At 41.4% G+C, this 15279-nt stretch overlaps 1 protein-coding gene across 3 annotated transcripts in view; it reads left to right on the top strand.

Moving 5' to 3' along the window:
* SPIN1 (spindlin 1) overlaps window positions 1-15279 on the top strand; it is a 49036-nt gene that overhangs the window by 16724 nt on the left and 17033 nt on the right. For all 3 annotated transcript variants that reach the window (XM_083187373.1, XM_083187383.1, XM_083187363.1), the window contains exon 2: window positions 13303-13516. In XM_083187373.1, coding sequence (XP_083043499.1) covers window positions 13465-13516 — 52 coding nt within the window. In that variant the 5' untranslated portion in view covers window positions 13303-13464. The remainder of the gene's footprint in view (window positions 1-13302; window positions 13517-15279) is intronic.

Here is a 15279-nt window from a genome sequence, read left to right as displayed (position 1 = left end):
ACCCAAATTCAGACAATCCTCCAGAGACCTTGGAACACATCTTGTTGAAGAATCCCATCCATAATTAAAATTTGGTACTTATGTACTGGCACGGCGCCCATCGCATCGCAGACCATGAGGCATGCAATGTTATACAATTTAAAATTGTATACCATCGAATTGTATGCTATTCTATCGCATATACAATGGTATGCGATTTAAAATTGTATAAGCACCCTAATGGGGGCTTACAATGTTAAATGCACCCCCACTATGAACGTGAACCCGAAGCGCAGCGAGCCCACGAGGGGCGGCGGTATGCGTCCTACGACCTTTTCATATCCCCACTATCCACGTAGGCGTGGAGTTGATTTTATATAGTGTGGCGAGCCACCGAGCCCGAAGCGTGGCGGACACGGAATACATGTAAAGTAATACGCGTCCCCTCGCTGTGCTCGCCACGCTTCGGGCTCACCACACTATATAAAATCAACTCCACGCCGACGTAGATAGGGGAGGTATGAAAAGGTCGTAGGACGTGTACCGCTGCGCTCGCCACGCTTCGGGTTCACGTTCATAGTGGGGGTTCATTTAACATTGTAAGCCCCCATTAGGGTGCTTACACAATTAAACATCGTATAGGGGGCTTATACAATTTAAAATCGCATCAGCTGTATGCCATGCGATTATATGTTGTGCGACCAAATATCGTGGGCGCCGTGCAAGTACACAAGTACCTAAAATTCTCCCAAAGAAACGGTGCTCTTCAGAAGGTTGAACTTAAAAAACTGGCACTACTTGTTTTGGTCGATACAGTTCTGAGAAGAGAAGTCTGTCAAGATTTGAAAACCGTAATAAAGGATTTTTCTTGTGTCATTTCTGTAAGGCTTGCAAAGCAGGGGCCTGAAATCCAGGGAATTCACCTGTAATAAAGGAAATCTTATGCAATTATCAGTAGTTTAACAATAAGGACCTAGCAGAGCATTTCAGTTGTCCCCAAGGGAGGGGTGGCAACTCCCAGAGGTTGCAAGTTGAAATAACATCCCCACCTTCCCCTGTGTCTATTTGCACCTAAATGGAGGGACAATTGAATTGCTCTGTTTTGGCTCAAACTAGTGGTAGAAATTAATTGTCCTAGATGTTTCCAAGCATTTGGAACATAAATAATAAACACAACAAGAATCCTAAGGACCAGTTATTCAATTGGTGTAATCTGATATGAGAGGGTCTTTAGAGAACACCTTTCTGAAAGAGAAATGTTTTGTATTCATGAGCTGACAATGTAAACTCCAAAGGTACAGTTTAACGACCTAGATCTGGATGATATTCTTATCTAACTTTAACATGTAACTTTTTGGGGGGCTTTAAATTTCTGTGGCAACTTTATTATTTTTAAATATCCACTTATATTTGTATGTATGTTTTTTAAAACCTATTTTACTGAATGCTATTTTACAAGATGGTACAACTTTGCAATCTGATGTTTGTTCCTTTTATTTATGAGTTTGGTTTATACAGTAATCCATCTTTGCTTTTTATATATGGTTTACTAGATTTACTTTTTATTTTAATTGTTTTGAGTCCTTGTATTAATTGCTGTTAAAATTTCTAACTGTATTCAGTGGGCATACCAGTATGCTGCAGTAGGTGTGTGCCAGTGGTGTCTTCTGCTGTGCACCACCTCTAGGCCCCCCACCCCCCTCCAATCATCTCTGTTCCGGCCATCATATGATGAAGCTCCCCTGGCCCCCGCTGCTTACCCAGCCGCCAGCTGACATTCACTTTACAGCAGTGACAATGGCGGCAGGTTCGGGGGGGGGGTTCAGGAGTTTAGGTGCCCGAGTCCTCCCGAGCCGCCGCGAACATCCCCAAGCCTGCCACCTGTGGTCACTGCTGTGACTGGCGGCTGGGGAGCTCAGTCTCCGGCATACAAACGCCGGAGCGAAGGTGAGGGGGGGCTCCTACGATCTTTTGTGGGTTTTGCTGGGGCAGGATAAACCTGCCCTGGTAGGTTTGTCCTGCCCCAGAAAAACCCACCACTCAAGGGGTTAATGATTCTTAAATTTATAGGTCTGCTCCATAAAGAACTATTACATTTGCACTATCTGAAAGAGGTTTTGGATCCCTCTTTAACCAGCAAGCATTATCAGTTGACCTTCAAGACTACAGACTAAGGTCTGTAAACAAGTATCCAATAATAAAGGCATGTCTGGAACACTTCAAGATGTGTTTAAAGAATATACAAATGAGCAGAAGCAGGTCAAATTCGAGGTCTTGTAACAGGTTTCTAAGTATAGCACTGTTGAAAGGAACAGGATTTAGAAGTGAAATGTCTTTGAAAAGACAAATTATTGTTAAATAAGGAGCCCTTAAGTACATTTTGCAACAGTCTATGCCCACTACACTGTGCAGGTGCCCAAACGTCTTATTGTGCTTTCCAAAGCCAGAATGACACACATGTGCAGCTACCCCACCTCTAGACATCTGAGCTGCTCTGCTTGTCAAAGTACAGCTGGGAGCAGTGGTCTGCTTGTGTTGAGCAGGGTACGGACACTCCCCAAAGATTGAAGATAAAGTGTAGGAATGGCATCCACACTGGATTCTTCCCTTAGTACAGATCCATCAATAGAGTGATGGTACAGTAATAAGAGGAAAAAAATGATCTATTGCCCAGTCTTATTTGTGTCATCCAATTGGTGTTTGCAAGCGGGCGGTGCTCCCCAGATATGAATAAAAATTGAGGAAAGAGAAAGAAGACTGTCAATTGAGTGCCCCCAACAAACAATCTACTTTCCCTTTCCTTAATTACCCCCCAAAGGTTATAAACTTTTGATCAGGAAGTTTACCACTTTGGAAGACAGATGAGTGGACTTAGAGACTGGCTAACAAGATGGGCTCAACATTTACCTAAATAAAAGCAAAAAAACCTTTCATCAGAAACATAACATACAGCTGTAGCTAAAAGTGATTTGAAGTTTTACAACAAGGTAAACCTGTTCAAATTTAAAATCAGACCGGTAACAGAAGAAGCTTAAAACTAGGTATATAATGGAAGTATTTATCAAAATTGGTGGATTAGGGACGACAAAATGGTAAATTCTCTGTGTGTATGCACTATTGTGCACTCACATGTGTCGTTCATTATGTATTTTTTTTCTGAGGCTCGAGATAGACTTTGCAAGTAGGAAAGAAGACTCTTAGGTTAGTCATAGGGTATATTTGTATGTATATGTTAGTGTGCTCTGGCTATTGTTTTCTAAAAATTTACATTTAAATCAAATGTCAAGATCAGAGGTTCCCAAACGCGGCCCTCAAGGCACCCCAACGGTCCAGGTTTTAGGTATAACCAATCGCTCAGCACAGGTCATTAAATCAGACTGACTGAGTTACTAATTAAGTCATCATAAATATTGTCATACTTTGTGATACCCAATTGATTGTTTTTTTTAACAAATAGTACCAATTTTTATTTATTTTTAACCTTTAGCGCTCCACTACCCTTTTTTTTTTTTGGCACTAAATATGTGCAGGAAAATGATTGCTTGGCATTTAAATGCAGTGCCTAGGATAGGACTCAAACTTTGTTTAATGTTTTGAAACCTTGTTTCATACACAAATAAAATATATTTGTGTGTATTTCATGCGTTTGATGTGTACATACAATATAGATACAATAACCTCAAAATACCTCATTGAAATAAAAATATTCAGAAATACGGAATAATCCGTTATCCAAAATTCTTTGGGTCCTGAGCATTTTGGATAAGGGATACTCAACCTGTTTTTGCAAAAGAACTTCTATGGATAGTAATATGTTCTTCTAAAGGCACTTTTAGTCTTGCTAGTATTTTCGACAATAATAATTTAATCCTTATATTCATTATTCTGTTGAATATAGTGTAGAAATATCTCAGGCGAATTGCACTGCTCATAATAATAATAATAATAATTATTATTATTATTAAAGTACAATGCTCTGCATCATTGACTGACAAATACAAGATAACAGTATTGGTATAATAACCAAAGTAAAAATGGTCTGAAGACCAATGAGTAATTGCTATATCACACATGAAGAAAAAAAAAATGACATTAAAAAGGTATAGGATACATAAAAAAAGAAGTTGGCACCTACTTACTGAGAACAGTAATACAAAAACTTTACTTCGTACAGAGTACAAGTGTTCCTGTATGAAAGGTAGGAGTTGGAGAAGAGGAACACCAATAAGAACTTTGGCAACAGTATCAATTAACTGAGGGAGTATGGAGGATAGTTTACTCTTTACTAGAATGGTCTACTGTACTATATTCTTTTGGAAGGTATGATGAGGGCTTTACATGCAAGTGGATGTCTCAAAAGAAGCAATTATTTATCACTGTTCTGATAAAGACCTAATGCTTTGAATTTCATAATGTAGAGCCCGTAAGCTTAAGTAAATGTTGAGTTGAGGTATTAACCAAATGAAGTATAGAATATACACTTCCCACCCTCCAAATTGGAAACCGGTAAGAAGCTATGCCATCTTCAAAATCTGGGTTGTGTGAGAAGGTTGAAGGAAGAGATTTATGGGCATTCGAGTGTACTTTATGATAGAGATTATGCCATCGTTTGTGTAAAGTAAATAATAACGGATTGTCACACATCTCTGGTTGAATCTCCTGGTCGTGTTATGCCGGGTACGCACCAGAACGATGCAGATGGTAAGACGATTCTACTATAGGCTCACGATCTGTTGGAGCAAACAATCTGCTCACGACCTGCACAAGCTCTGAATCCGATACGATTATGACCTGTACCCAGCTGAATGGTCGTTTTCAGATCCTACCTGCTGCAGGTAGGATCTGTCAAACGACCCGCGGGCCGCGTCTTGGAATCGGACCAGAAATGGCCCAAAACATGGCCAATTTACATACAATTGGTCGACATTGTATCTAAATTGGGTGTTTTGAGGCCAAATTGTTCTGGTGTGTGTACCCTACATAAGTGGAGAAAACTGAGGTTCATTGGTTGGACAGTCCCACTCTAGGCCAGTGCAAGTGTGTGTCTGTATCACTCATCCATTCATGTAGGTAGCATAGTATAGTGGCATGATTTATATTCCGTCACATTGGGAAAGTTGATCTGCCATTGTTTTTTGACTGATACACCTATCTCTATCTCTCCACAATTGTATCTTTATTAAAGCATTGACAAATGAGTACAGCCACTGCTACCTACAGTGTGATTGTTTGTTTATCCTGAGTGCTGAGTTTTTTTATTACTGCATATAGTTAAAGCACCAGGTTTCGCTATCATTTCTCAAGTGGCTGTGCTGGTTGTGTGTGCATTTATAGGTGTATTATGTTATATGTGTGAATGTATATAATCTAATTTTAAAACCATATTTTTATTTATTTGACTCAACAAACACTTAATGAAATAGTGTTCCATATGGAGGGAACGGCATATTTTAGCGCTCCTTGCTGGTTGGAAAACCAGCAAGAAGCTGTTTAATCAGATGATGGGTTGTGGGTGAGAGGCTAGAGTCTGCCGCTCCATTATGTGAGAAACAAGTTTACGAAAAAACCTTTTCAACTATGGGGTGAACTAAGTGACCCAGTCCTTCATTATGTTCTGCCTGTTCATTATTATTTAAATAGTGTAGCTACAATCTTTAGGGTTTCTCTGTGCGAAAAAACCTGTCCGCAAGAGTACGGTCATTGTGGGCGGCATGGGGCGGCCGGAATAATGAGGAAAACTGGGTGTAAACATGGGCGTACACGGGGGTGTGCACCAAAAATGTACGGTGCTACAACTGCTCGATCGGCGAACACGCCGTGCATTTTGACCCAAAAACAGACGGACGCCAAAGATAGCTCCAGACCACCCCTAGAGATACTGTATGAGAGCGGACGCCTGGGTCTGCTAATTAACGCTGATTACTACACAAAACCATTATTTCACTACCTGCAAGCCACACACAGCCCTTAAACACATTGGAAGCATATCTTTCTACACTTCAACATGTAAAGGTTGGTTTTATTTTAGGAAATATTCATTCAAAGACCTGCTTATATATGTCAAGGTAGTGTTTTTATAACCATCTACACCCATTCAGAAAGGGTTTTTGTATACCTTGAATAGCAGGACACTCAATTCACAGCAGTCGACATGTGTCAACTTTTTCACTGTAACACAAACATAACTTTATTTAAAAGTAAAACCAATGTGGGGACACATAGATGTGATTAAAATGCCAAATTAGAACATAATAAATATACATGTAATGAGGGTTAAAATGTTGTTTTATTAGGGTGTTTATTATGGTAGACAATTGAGTTAATAGAAAACAATTATTGAATAACAGTTAGATTAATTCATTGTCTTAATTATAGTTGAAAGGCAAGATTTGCAGTGCCATATATGTGAAGGGTATGCCACCGTGCACGGACGTACGCTTACTCTCACGATTGGTGACACACGCTGAGTTTTCATTGAAAAAAGGCGAGACCCGTCCGTGCACTGTGGCGTACGCTCAGATATACGGAAGATGTCGGTGTGAAAACGGACGAGACCCGTCCATATACGGTGGCGTACACTCTGTTGTACGCCAGTTAACGGTGTCTAAGAGGAGACCCGTCCGTATACGGTGGCGTACGCTCAAGTGTATGCCACTCCCCATTGTCGGTGTTTGTGACCGTCCGTATGCGGCTGTTCTGTGGGCGGACTTACGCTCACCGTCCGTGTACGGGAAACGTAAGGTGAAATGGACCGTACGTCCGTTTCACCGACCTAACCAGAATAAGGCCTTTAGTAGGCACCCTGATGCTCAGAATACTGACAGTAGGATTCTGATTGGAAATGCAAACTTCAGACTGGGATAACATTTAGGGTTGGGGAAAGAAGGTGGGTGTTAAGATAAGCTGGAAAATACCAATCCTGATGCCGACATTCTGACAGTCAGGATTTGGTACCCAACCCAAGAAAATGCCTTCTCAGCATGAGTATAGTGCGTAGAAAGGGTTTAGGGTTTATTCTCCAAATTATACTAGGATAGACTTTGTTTCCCCTTTAAGTACCCTGTCTTAATTATCCAGAGCCCATATTGCTGCTTCCAAGTCCCTTTTCTTTTCCTTCCCTTTTCTCTCTTTCCCTTCCTTCTTTCCCCTTTTTCCCTTTTTTTTTTTTTTTTTTTTAAATCAATAGGCAGGTTATGGTATATTAGCCATGGGGACCAGGTTTCTTTGAAAATTTCCATTTTCTCTTCCACCATGCTAGAAAGATGTTCCATATGGTACAGATGCCAAATCATTTCCTTTATTGCTATTTCGGCTGGTGCCTTTTCCGTCTTCCAGTTAACCGCTATTTTTATCTTTACCGCACTCAACACATGCCAGATAAACTTTTGTATAGGGTATCTCACCCCTGGTGTATTCATGAGAAACAACATATACTCAGGTGTCCTTGGGAGTCTAGTACCCTCAACTTGATAAATCAAGTCTGAAGTGAATCTCCAGGTTTCCCGGATTCTAGGGCATTCCCAAAAAATGTGTATTAAATTGCCACTGTGCCCGCAAATGCAGTGGTGGGTTTTTATAAGGGAGCGCTCCTATAAAAAAAACTCCACCACTGAAGGGATTAAAGGTCAATTTGTTTTATACACTTTTTACCTAAAAACGGCAGGTGTTCAACCTTTTAAATGCCGGCTTCCTGATGGTCAGCTTCCAGCTGCTTTGTTTACGATCCATACTCCAATTCTGTTGCCATTTAAGCACATGTATGCGCGAAATTAACTTTATGTATGTGCAGTCCTTCGATTAGTTGCTCGATCTACAAAGTCAGTGAATCTGGTTCACTGGGAGGAAAAAGCGCTTATGTGTCTTGATTATATAGCATAAATAACAATAACAGTAAATGTGCTTAGCCGCTAAAAGAAAGAAAAAGGTTAGTGGTAAAATGTTTACAGCCCTTATCGGGCTTTTTGGGGAGAAGTTTGCGGGTCCCGGCTGAGGATGAATTTGTAGCACTAGTTGTGAAGATCCCCGGCAGCTCTAATTGGGGCAGATGTATTAAGCCTGGCGAAGAGATAAACTGGAGATAAAGTGGAAGGAGATAACACACCAGCCAATCAACTCCCAACTGGCATATTTGATTGGCTGGTGCATTATCTCCTTCCACTTTTTCTCCACTTTATCTCCAGTTTATCTCTTTACCAGGCTTAATACATCTGCCCCACTGTCCCTAAGCTTACCTAGGTCTTCTGGCTTTCCATTCTTCCTCCACGCCATCTGTGTTCCGGACCTCCGCGAGAATGCCGCAATCACCGGAAGTTCGAGTATGATGACTTCCGGAATCAGCGGTGTGCGGACTTGTGCGTTCCCCGGCTCCCAACGCATTTTGAGAGGCTTGCTCTCTGTCAAAGAGAGCAAGCCTCTCGAAACGCGTTGGAAGCCAGGGAACGCATTCAAATTTGTGATTAGATTTTTGCCATCAAGCATAGTCTGACACTTTATTTATTTTTTTCAGATTTTCTTTTTAGTGTTTATGGACGGTGTACACTCTCTCTTCCCTCTTTATGTGGAGTCTTCTGCAGGGTTTTAGCACATTATCCTTTGACCCCTGGGTATCTATCCCCATAGCCTGATGGCAAAAGTAACAGTTGCTAGAATATTTTCAGTAATGGTTTAAAGCAGGGGTTTCCAAACTTTTTGCGATGAGGGCCAGATTTGGTGAGGTGAAAACGTGTGGGGGCCGACATTCTTTGAATCATTAAGCACATCAGAATGGTCCCACACTCTGCCCCCATTCACTTTGTGACCCAGCATGCCCCCATTCACTGTATGTCCCCCAGCCTTGCCCCCTTCACATTATATTCCCCTGCCGGACCATCCTTCCCTGTATGTTCCCCTAGCCTGCCCCTCCTTCACTGTATGTTCCCCACTTTGCACCCATTCACTCTGTCCCGTAGCTTGTCCCACCTTCTCTGAATGCCAGAGGTTGGACGCACACTCACCCGAAAGCCGCCAAACAAATTTCACTGTGACGGCCGGCACCTCCTCACTGCTGCAGACAGCAAGGTAAAGGCACGCTCGCCGAGACACCACCTTTAGTTTCCTGTGCTGTGCATCCTGCATCTAATGCTCTGCCCGCTTCTGGCTGGAGGCAGTGGGGCACTTGAAATGATGGCACAGGCCGCAATTGGCCCCCGGGCCTGACTATGGACATGCCTTTTTTAAAGCATCTGGACAATTTCTGGTGTGTGCGGTGAAGACATCTTCAAGTGTCAAAGGCAAAATTTCATGGCACTTGTGTTAAAAAAATGTTACGTACTTTACTTACAAGTGTGAAGTTGGTGATCTGGCTAAGGGCAGTATTCAATAAGAAAAGTTTGCCATGTTTTATGGCGAGTTTGTGCTTTTCTCGCGTTGGACAGAGACTTTTGCTCTCAAAAAGCGAGCAACCCTATTCAATGTGCACTTCTCGCCGTCTTTCTGAGTGATTTTCGCCGTGTCTCTCCATGTAGCAATTCTCCATCTTTTCATGGAAAAGTGGAATGTGAACTTTTTAAATAAAAGTTTTTTGGGTACTTGTGAGTTAACTGGGCGCCCGATTTCTAAATCGGGTCGGATCGGGCACATCGCATCGCATGCGACCATCGGATGCGATGCGATGCGATGACCCGATTTTTCCATAGGAATCAATGTTAAAATGGACTGAGTCCATTTTAACATGGAATTCAATGGGAAAAGGGGTCCTTTTCATACCCCTACTATCCAAGTGGCCATGGAGTTGGATATAAACCTGTGGCGAGCGTAGCGAGCCCCGCGAGGGGACACAAAATACCGTCCCCTCGCGGGGCTCGCTTCGCTCGCCACGCTTCGGGCTCGGTGGCTCGCTACGCTCGCCACAGGTTTATATCCAACTCCATGCCCACTTGGATAGTAGGGGTATGAAAAGGACCCCTTTTCCCATTGAATTCCATGTTAAAATGGACTCAGTCCATTTTAACATTGATTCCTATGGAAAAATTGGGTCATCGCATCCGATGGTCGCATGCGATGCGGCATCGCATCTGATTGTATGCCTTAACTTAAGGCATACAATCAAAAAATCGGGCGCCCAGATAACTCATAAGTACCGTTTTTTGTTTTAATTTTGGTGTAAAAAAAATCAAGAATTTTATTCTGTGAAGGGGCATGCTATTTTTATTCATGTGCTTATAGCACATGAATATATATATATTTGAATTTTAAAAAAAAATATTATTTTTTTTATTTTTTACACAGAGCTGCCAGCAGGGGGCTGGGAGCCGAGCCGCTCATTAGATATTCATATATTCACTGCACCCGATCATTACATATGCATGATCGGGAGCAGTGAATATACCTGGTCCCCTGCTGGCTCTGGGGGGGGCAGCTTGTGCTGCCTGGGTCCCGGGGAGCCCACCTCCCCCCACATACGTTCTGGGGCAGGCAGGGAGACTTCAATAAATCCTAAACAGGAAACGCTGCACACGGCGAGATTTCTCATTGAATACTGCCCTAAGAACTGGGCCATTTATTAATACTGTCCGTGATAAGCATGGCAAGTGTATCGGAGTATTTCTCTGAAGACAAAGTTGTACCAAGTAAATGGAATTCAAGCATACTGGCTGGATATTGCTGGCACATGGGGAAGGAGAGACATTGCAAAGGCGAAATATGCCTGAAAAGTATCATTGGCAATTTTTTAGGTTAGCCAGAATGATGTGTATATTTATCATTTTAGATTTATGGAAGTGTTCATTTAATACAATTTTAAACATATGTCACACAACCCTGACCGATGGCAGGGTTCGAATTCACCATAAAAAATATATTTAGATTTAGTTCATGTAGTTCTTGGGAAAGAAAAAAAGATTGTTTGCAGACAAGGGTTATCGTTCAGTGTATGGTTCTGAATATGATTTGTGTAGAGCCTGAAAAAAATAAAATAAAAAAAAAACTAATTTTATCAAATGTTTTGACTTTCAGACATGACCATTCAGTCAACATCAGGTTTTGAATAGCGATCTCCTGTGTATAGTTTATGATTGCACTCCTATTTGACGGACAGTAACTCTGGCGCTTTATCTTGCTGGCTGCTCTGCTTTACGGTCATGCTGTATGGCCCATTTTTTTATGTTTCCTCAATGGTTAATCAAAAAGGTGATTTTTTTTTTTTTTTTTTAGCATAATCTTAAAAAAAAAAACTACTTATCTGGAAAATGTCACATCCAGGTAATAATTCCCAAATCTACATGCATTATAATGCTTTTTATGGAGATACCAGCAATCCTTTGATTCCTTTCCACCTCTGAAGATGCTCTATAAAAGATATTTTTACAGGATTTAAAAGATTAAAAGAGGTTCCGGCCCATCAGGTGCCAGAAAATCGGAGTTGGACCTGTACTTTTGGCTGCAGCTTCGGTGTAGGATCCAGCATTAAAATCTGATGTGGCAGTTGCATCTCTTGCAAGGTTTTATTCTATATTGTGCATCTTAAAGATAACTTGGATAGTGGTGCTTGTTATTTGAATAGAAAAAGTATAGGCACAATGTTTTTATGGTCTTATTAATGCAGGACAAAAGCACATTGGGATTAACTATTATTGAATGTGATTTATGTACTGTATGTAAAAATTGATCTCTCTTTAAATCAAACTAAAAACATAATTGAATTTGCATCCCGATACCCGGGTGATAAGTAAGCCAACCCTGTCCCCCAAATTCTCGCTTCATTCAGCTTAACCTCCCCTTCACAACCTAGACATTATTGTACCCCCTTAGTGCCTTAATGACTCCTGCACCCTAACGCTAATATCCCCTATACTGCCTAATCTTAAGCCGCTGGGATCATTACATTTGAGGTGCCGGCATTCTTGATTGCAACTCCAGTACTGTGAGCATTGTCAGAGTTTCAGTGCTGGTCTTCTCACCATTATTGTAATTCTAGCATCGCATGCCAACATCCGGAATGCTAATTGGTCCCTTGGAGAGACTATTGGCACCTACCCATGGCCACATAGAAATGTGGCTATCTCCGTATTTTTGTCCCTTGCTTCACGTGTGTACTATTGCATAGACTTGGCCTTCATAGACAGCCCTTTCCTTGTGTATGGACAGTCACACAGTGATTTCACTTATACTACTCTTACAGACCTATTACTTTTGAGATTTTTTTTTCCTCTTCAGGAAATACTGTAGTATCTACAATGGAAGAAAACATTGAAAAGTTTTTTTATATATATTATTACAGGATAAATGTGGCTAGAATTTAGGTTTTAAGTGACTGAGGTGTAGTATGGTTTGTATTTTCCTCAATTAATGAATGAAAATATATATTTGTGTTATTTGATCTACTGGGGTCTGTCTTTTTACTTAGAATAGTAATTTCTAAAATATTACGTGTTTTTTATTTTTCTTAAGCTTTTTTTTTATTTCATATTGTAATACAGTTGTACCCCTCTTACACTGCTCAATTAACCAAGGTTATAACCGGGTCAGGCCTCAGTGTAAATGGCTCTCCAAAAAATAACCCAAGTGGAAAGCCCTGGTAATCCACTTGGGCAGTGTCAATGGGTTCTGTACCCGTTTACAGCAATGGGAGAGCGTCTTGCAGTCAGTCTGGAAGTTGTAGGACAGCCTTCTATGCATAAAGCAGCGGTGCTGGGGTGAAGCTGTATGGATACCGCGCGCATGAGTGCAGTGTCCTTTTATCTACTGGGCGGAGGACAGCCCAGTAGATTTCCAGAGTGCTGGGCTTGCCCCCAGCATGACTTAGGTGCTCCGGGGATCCTGATCGCTGGATTTTACAGCGCTTGGAGATATATAGTGGAACCAACAGGCTACAATTTACACTGCGTTCCAACCTGGAACCTTTCACATTGCACAAGTGTGCAGTGTCTTTAAGGCCGGAGCTTGGAGGAGACCTCTCCACGTGCTGCACATACTAATTTAGGCTTTTAGATGGCCTGAATAGTACAGTATGTAGTAGTCTTGCGGGCAAGCAGACCGTCAGTGATCAGTATATGGGCTCCGGAACACAGGCACTGTAAAGTCGACACGTGTGAAATATTTCTCCTTTTATGTGCGCTGGCGATATAACTGTAAATACTTTTCACTTTGATCTTAATTCTGTGCTTGTTGTGTCATTGCATGCCATTATACATTATTCTTTTACATATACAGTACATGCTGCAATCGCTTTCAAATTATGCTCCACCCTAGAGTGTGCAGATAAGTTATTTTTTTTAAATTAAGATCCTGGCTAATAAGATTTATAATAACTGTTTGTTTTTCTAAAGTGTTGTCTTTGTTTTACAGAGATTATTTATATTAAGAGCAATTGAGGGTCGAAGAGCTCTTCTAAAAGGTGGGAAGGAGGAGATTATTTTTCATGTAGACTGGAAGGACTACAGCAAACGTGCAGTGACAACAATTTTCACCCTAGTTTGGCAGCCTTGCTGCCGTTTAATACACAGATGAATGAAGACTCCATTTGGAAAGGCGGCCGCTCAGCGATCAAGAGCTGATGCAGGTAAAGTATATATATTACTTTTGTAAAAGAGAAAATGGGTGGATATTCCCTCCACTGGTGCTAGAAATGTGGATAATACATCCCTATGTGGTTACCCCAGTGAAATTATCCTCTTCTCTGACCATGCAAATGAAGAAATCAAACAGGTGGTACAAAGGGTAAATACCGCACATCCCTCCTGAAGAGGTAAACTATCCTCTTTTCCACCTCACGTTAGTCACAAGGAGAAATGTCATACAATGTGTATGGATCTTATAACCCAGTCATGCTCAGCATGGCAGTCGGTATCAAGGACCCCAAGAAATAATGATGAAATGACATATGGTGTAATACCATTCAATGAGATAAAAGTACACTAACATTTAAACAATGAAATTAAAATGAAGGTTTAAGGAAATGGCCAAAGGTGGTAGAGAGTAGCTTCAGTTCTCAAATTCACATACTGAAACGGCGAAAACCCAGGAATTCGCCATCAGCATCTGTAATTACAGGTAACCGGTTCAGGTCCAAACAGAGTCCCTTAGTTTAGGCTCAAAACACATTTTCGACCACCACTGTGGTCTTTATCAAGGAGACTGTCTGTTATCCAAAATCCCTATGGTTTTTATACCCTCATCAACCAATCCTAAAGCTCATCAATATTCCAACCAATCCTAAGGCTCATCAATATTCCAACCAATCTTAAAGCTCATCAGGAACGATTGACAACTAGAGCAGCCAGTCCTAAATTGCAAGTTGTCCTCCTCCTATAGGAAAATCAGGTCTCCGGACTTCAAGGAGCCTGGACTGTGGGACTCTGTTTGGACCTGAACCTGTTACCTGTATTCCAGAGGCTGGCGGTGAATTCCCAGGTTTTCACCGTTTCATTATGTGAATTTGAGAACTGAAGCTACTCTGGTTCGCCACCAGCTTTGGTAATAGGCCATTTCCTTACACCTTCCCAGCCTTCATTTTAATTTAATTGTTTGTGTTATTGTACTTTTATCTCATTAAATGGTATTACACCATATGCCATTTCATCATTATTTTTTAAGGTCCTTGATACCGACTGCTGATCAATCCATGCGGAGCGTGGCCGGGCGGACACACCAACATTCATGACGTCGGCGGGCCTGCCCCGCCGCATTCAAAGTGCCCGATTTTCCTCCAGCGCCCTGCCCTGCTGGGATGCTGGAGGGAACACTAATAAATGTGAGCTTGCAAACCAGTCCTGCAGCAAAAATCCAAGCGTGTGACGACAAGTTGTTCTCTGGGTTCAGTGTAAAGTATGATAGTACCAAAGAATTCTTGTGTAGTTTCACGGCAGCAGCTCTACGCTACGTTTGAATCCAACGTTATCAGCGTAGCCCCGGCAGCAGCGCTACGCTAAGTTTGTTTGAAGCTACGTTATCAGCGTAGTCCAACAGCTGTCTCACTTCTGTAGTTAATTTGAAGCCACGTTATCAGCGTAGCTCACTTGTGTAGTTTCACGGCGGCAGCTTGAAGTATGTTGTCAATTCTTTTCATACAGGATGGACATTATACTGGTAATAGTCATTTACCTTTGTCAGGTACAGCTTTTATTGTGTATACAGATAAAGATTCCATTTACTGTTCCTGTGATTTAAAACAGCTGTTGATAGAACACCTTGCTTTAAATATATGGGTTATCTAATTAGACCCCAAAGAAACATTGGCACTATTTTTTCTGACGTTTCTCTGATCGTTTTTTATATCCGGATATAAAATTAGATCACCCAAAAAAAACCACATGTTCTCCGTAA

Source organism: Crinia signifera, chromosome 1 (genome assembly GCF_055691185.1).
Source record: "Crinia signifera chromosome 1, ASM5569118v1, whole genome shotgun sequence".
NCBI classification, from domain to species: Eukaryota; Metazoa; Chordata; class Amphibia; order Anura; family Myobatrachidae; genus Crinia; species Crinia signifera.
Note: the sequence above shows the minus strand (reverse complement) of the source record. Positions and strands in the feature narration are given on the sequence as shown.